The 6000-nt window shown below is 48.0% G+C and overlaps 1 protein-coding gene across 2 annotated transcripts in view; it reads right to left on the reverse strand.

Annotated features, from left to right (window-relative positions):
- SYN1 (synapsin I) overlaps window positions 1-5742 on the reverse strand; it is a 63529-nt gene extending 57787 nt beyond the window's left edge. The window contains exon 1 of one of the 2 annotated variants that reach the window (XM_024987763.2): window positions 5224-5742. In XM_024987763.2, coding sequence (XP_024843531.1) covers window positions 5224-5600 — 377 coding nt within the window. In that variant the 5' untranslated portion in view covers window positions 5601-5742. 2 annotated transcript variants of the gene reach the window in all.
- Window positions 5743-6000: the final 258 nt, after the last annotated feature.

The following is a 6000-nucleotide window of genomic DNA, read 5'->3' on the forward strand; positions in this document are numbered from 1 at the left end:
CTAGCTTACCATCAATCCCTGGATCCACTTTTGGAATGTGTGTTTCCTGTTCCCTCAGGGCTCTGCAAGGTTAAAGGTCCTGATTCTACAAGGGGGAACACTGCTACCAGGGGACACAGCAAGAACCCCATTACACTCTAAGCTTTGACTGTTACCTGGACACTTCAGGTTTCACAAGCCAATGGATAAGAAGATGAGTCTGTCTCAGCAGGCGCATAGACCCTGATCATCAGGAGATAGTTGCTGTTTTTTAGTTGCTAAGTCGTGCCTGACTCTTTGCAATCCCATGGACTGTAGCCTGCCAGGTTCCTCTGTCCATGGGATTTCCCAGGCAGGAGTATTGGTGTGGGTTGCCATTTCCTTCTCCAGGGGATCTTCCCAACCCAGGGATTGAACCCAAGTCTCCTACATTAGCAGGTTGATTCTTTACCATTGAGCCACCAGGGAAGCCCAGGAGTTGATAGGGCTGCCATTAAACAATGAGGGCAGGGAGGAATATATCTGGCCCCCAGGCTATCTGCTTTGACATTTTGTTGGTATTTCTTATTCAACACTGAAGGCAAATGGACAAGTACAGCAGTCATAGCCTGAGCAGATGGGGACCAGGAGCTCAGGGATCCCTCAAGGATGAGGATCACTCACCAGGTAAGTCACTGTGACCAAGAGAGGTGCTAGCTGAGGGTAAGGGGAATCTAGATTGTGTAGTACAGGAAGGAAACAATGTATCATTTATTTATGCCACATTTATCAAACTACAGTGGAGGCTGTAGTTTGTCCCACTAACTGTGTTCTTTCAAGTGCACTCCAGAAAACAAGACCAATTAGAATCCTAGAAACTCTGTTCCCAGATGGAATGAACTTACTTCTGAAAAGCAAGTGAATCTGAGAAGTCCTGGGGGTTGCCTATGTGCTCTACTCAGATCTTCAAGCCCTTCCTTCTTGTCATAACTGTCCTACAGGTTCTGGGAGTATCTGCTGCTGAAGGCTCACAGTGCTGTCCATCACTGGGAACTGCCCCCTATAGCAGGGACTCACCTTCTGCAAGATTATGCCTTCCCCCAGAGGGCAACCTGTAGTCACTGACTGACTAATGCAGGACTACAAAAGCCTGGCCATCCCATCTCAACTGGGACAACTCTGAAGGGTCATCCCATCTCCAGAGCTCCCCAGATGATCGGCTGGAGTAATTGTTGCACAGCATCACAGCTGTTCAACCTTTCCATCTGCCAAGTCCTGCTTCCCCCACTCCTCCTCTGCAACACGCGTTGTTCCCAAGAGCTCTCCCCGATCAATCTGCACACAAATCTCAGAGTCTCAGGGTCTGCATCCAGGGAAGTCTAAGAAAAGAAGCCACAATAAGCATGTTCTATATATATAATATATATTATATAAGACACATATACAGAAAATTTAATATAGGATGTCTTACATAACATATTACATATTATATATCATGTGTTGCAGTATCTAGAATGTATATAAATATGCATATAGTAGAATGAAAATTTCAGTAAATAATTACCTTTAATATGTACAATGGGGTCATATTTCCTATTCTATTTTATTTCATTTCATGAAAAGAAACATACACATATATATGTATGTGATACTATAAACCCATTGTATAACAAATATATTACAGAATACATATAATATATATGGTACACATTAATGATTATATTTCTTATTGGAGTAACAGTTTCACTAAATAATAATTCCACTTACTATGTGCAATGCACTCTCATTTTTTATTTTCATGTATCAATATTATCACTTATCATCATTTTATTTTCATTTCATGAAGAAAATGAAACACTGGTCACAAGCCAAGAGGTGACCTACAGCTGGAAAAACACTGGACTAAATGATCTGTAAAAAGAGGTGATGAGTCTCAACTCTGAGTTTGCAGTTTTAAAGCACACAGGACTCAAGACCCAGGAAGGAATGAGAGTGGTGCGGTTTGGTGGGGAAAGCACCAGACTGTACTTAGGTGTACAACCCCATTACAGAGTTTGCATGATTCCTTTTATTCCAGGCTGAAATCCCTAAGCTTGTGTGGTTCTGAAAGTCTGCAAGTTGGTGATGCAGAGTCTCTGTTCCTCGCACTAAACCTGGTGTGTACACAGGCTCTCTCCCTTTACCCATCCCACCCCATCTATACCAGACACTAAATAAATAGTTGCTAGGTTGACTGGAAGAAAAGACTGAAGTAACTGCTGGGATAAAGGAAGGTTTTCGGGATACAGAAGCGGAAGGGAAGAATAGTTGACAGAATTCAGCAGGTGCTCAGTAAGTGCTTGCTAGACAAATTAGAATAAAAAGTGGAAAATACAGGAGTTGTGACTATGGAAAGGGGAAGGGTCTTGTCAGTGGTCTGTAGATAATTAATAAATGCTTAATGGAATGAAGGAAAAGGCAGCAGCAACCTTCCTGGAGGGTCAAAGTGAAGAAGGTAAGTCGAAAGGAGGGTGGTTACTAAAATATTCCAGTGGATCTTTCCAAACCAGGGATCAGAACCACATCTCTTGCATCTCCTGCATTGGCATGCAGATTCTTTACCACTAGCGCCACCTGGGAAGCCCCCAATGTACAGCAAGGGCTTCAATAAGGTTTGTTGACTTCAATAGAGCAAATTTAGCCAGGACGATGGCATATGTGCGAGTGGGTGTTGGTGAAGGAATTAAAACACGTGTTCAATAAATGCTTTATGGATTGAAGGAGAAAAGAGTGGAGGAGTCTGCTGCAGGGATGGGAATGTTGTTGTTTGAACAGAAAACAGTAAGAGAGCGATAAATCCTTTTTGGATTAATTGGGGGGAAAGGGCAGTGGGGAAGATGGCTACTATATGGGAGAGGGTTCCTAGTCAGAATGCAGTAGGTACACATCGTGAGTTTTTGAGATTGTGTCATGTGAAAGGCAGGATGGAGATTGTTGAAGGAGGAATTAGGGCTACAGGAGGGGGAGAAGAGGCACTGACTATGGGTTCTCAGTAGTATAGAATAAGTGCTCATTAAAAGATTGTTGGGGCTGAGTGGAGGAGAAGGTATGAAGAATCCAACTAGTGGTTGGGATTAGAAGGAAAAGAAACTGAAGGAGGCTTCTTCCTAGTGTATTGTAGTACATAATAAATGCCTCCCATAGTTTAACACATCGAAGTATGCAACAACTATCTGTAGAATGAATAAATGGCTCTGAATAGAGAGAAATCCTGCTGGGTAAGGGCTCCTGGCAGAGGAGAGGTAATTAACCAGTAAAGAGCTGGTACTCAATATATTTAGGCTGAAGGGGACCCCTGGAGAGAGAGCTCTTGAGATAAGGGCAGGAACTTCCAAACTTGGAAAGGGGAAGTTGAGAATGGCTCTTATGTAGTAAGTGCTCAGTTAAGTGTTTATTAGCTTAAATAGAAAAAAAGCCCTTTGGGGTCTTAAGATTGGGAGAGGGAATCCTAGGGAGACTGAAGAGAGTGAGAAAAGGCTAACTCTTCTAAATTTGGTTCTAGATTTATCGAAGGAAAGGACTCTGTGGAGATGTTGTATGACTGGCACAGGTTATCCTAAGAGTAAAGAAGGGGAATCTACTTCCTACACACAACAGGTACTGCAAATGTGCTCATGCACCCACTGGAAGAAAAGCACTTTGGGGAAGAGGTGTGAATATAGAGCACACAGGAAGCACTACACACATGCTCACAGGAGCCGCTGGAGGAAAATGCCTTTGGGGGAAGGTGATCTAGAATCAAGCACCTGGCAGACAATGACCAAATGCTCACTGCATCCGTTAAAAGAAAAGGTCTTTGGGGAAGATGGGGGGGAGACTATGGAAGAGCATATCATCACTGGATCCACTGGAGGAAAAATCTTTGGGGGAAGGGAAATGGGGATACAGTAACTTGATTTATGTAAGCTTGATTCGCCATCCTTGGGAAGAAAGGCTTTTATGGAGAAGGCACAGAATCGGCACACAGTGGGTACTCCACAAATGCTCCAGGAGTGATTTTTTAAAGAGGTATATGGAAAGACAGATTGAAATGCTCTACACAGTAAGTGCAGATATATGATCACTGTATTAACTGGAGGCAAAGGTCTTTATGGAGAAGGTCTGAGGTTGAGTCATGCAGATGGTGCTCAATATATACAGACTGAAGCCACTGGAGGAAAAGGTATTGGGGCAAGGGTCTGGGGTGACATAAACAGTGGGCACTCAATAAATGCTTGCTGAATACACTGAAGGAAAGAACCTTTAGAGAAGGCTCACACCTTTAGATCAGGCAGTTAATAAAGGCTTGGTGGGTCCACCAAAGGAAAGATCATTGAAGAAGTAGTTTGAGAATAGGTGGTAGGGGAGGCACTCAAATGAATGCCTTCTAGATCTGTCTGTTGTAGGAAAAGGATTTAGAGCAGAGAGTGTGAAGATAAGCCTCACACAGTAGGTTTAAAACTGCTCATAGAACTCATTTAAGGAAAATATGTTTGAGGAAAGGGCTTGGGGATGGGGCATACACCAGGCCCTTAATAAATGATTCTTAGATCCTTTGGAGAAATAAGCCCTTAGGGGGACTGAACTGGGGCACACAGAAGGAATTAAATAAAAACTCACAGGATCCATTAAAGGCAATGTTTTGGCAAAAAGCTGGGGTGGGATACACAGCAGGCACTCAATCAATGTTCAGTGAATAGTTTAAAAGGTTTTTGAGGTGAGGGCTGGGGTGGGGTGCACTCTGGATACATGCTCACGAGATCAGAGAAGGTCTTAGGGCAAGGACTGAGGAGGACAAAACAGATACCAAGCTCCCAACAAATGTTCACAGAATTCATGTAAGCCAAACGCCTTGAGGAAGGGCTCCCCACTGAGGCACACTGCCGGTACTTGATAAATGCTCACAAGATCCATTAGAGGACAAGACCTTTGGGGGCACGGACTGCGGGGTGCAGGGCACATCAGACTCTTGAATGCTCACAGGATATACTGAAGTCAGGTTTGTGGGATGGAGGCACACAGCAGGCGCCTGATAACTGCTCCCTGTATGGATCAAGAAGCCCTGGGTGAGGGCAGCGGGGAGGCAAGGGCGGGGCACACAGTAAGCGCTTCGTATAATAATTTAAAGGAAGAGGGTTTGGGCGAGGGGGGCAGACAGAGGGCAAACAAGCGGCGCTCAATACTTGCTCATCATGGGATGATCTGGGGACCCAGAACCGCGGGGGGACGTCCGCAGCAGTGGCTTACCAGTCGGTGTGGGGCTCGTCGATTACCAGCAGCACCCTGGCGGCGGCGCCCCCACGGCCTGCGCCCCCAGAGCCGCCGCCCACCTGCTCGCTGAAGGTGGCGGCCGCGGCCGCCGTGGTCTGCTTGACCGCATTGGACAGCGACGAGAAGAAGCCACCGCCCCCCGAGGACCCGGGGCTAGGGGCAGCCGGAGAGGCCACGGGGGCGGCCGAAGAGGCCCTCTCGGCAGTGGCGGTCGCAGGACCGGTCGTGGCCCCAGGACTAGGGGCAGCGGGCGGCGGTGGGGGCGGCTGCGGGCGCTGCAGGTCTGTCATGTACCCATTTGGCAGATTGGCCATGAAGTTGCTGTCCGACAGGCGGCGCCGCAGGTAGTTCATGGCTGCGGCGTGGGGCAGGGGGTCTTAGGAGCAGTCTGGTCAGGAGCCGCGGGGGCGGACCGCGAGGGGCCCAGGAGCACCGCTGCGCTCTCAGGCACGACACGTCTCTTCCGCTGCCCGCTGCAGACTGAGGCAGCGCTGAGTCGCCGCCGCCGCCGCAGCGCGGTTGGTCGCGCCCGTGACCCCCTATTTCGCGCCCCGTGTGGTGCAGTCCGGCTGGGCCGGCGGCAGCGCGGACGCGACCAAGGCGACTGCGAAGGGGAGTTTGTAGAGGAGCGGCGAGTGACGTCAGCGCGCCTTCAGTGCTGGGGCGGCGGCGGCGCGCGCCGGCAGGCGGGGGCGAAGGAGCTGTCCGCGGTGCTGAAGGCATAAGTGCGCAAGCGCCACGCCGCATCCTGTC

The sequence above is a fragment of the Bos taurus genome, chromosome X, assembly GCF_002263795.3.
Source record: "Bos taurus isolate L1 Dominette 01449 registration number 42190680 breed Hereford chromosome X, ARS-UCD2.0, whole genome shotgun sequence".
Classification (NCBI taxonomy): Eukaryota; Metazoa; Chordata; class Mammalia; order Artiodactyla; family Bovidae; genus Bos; species Bos taurus.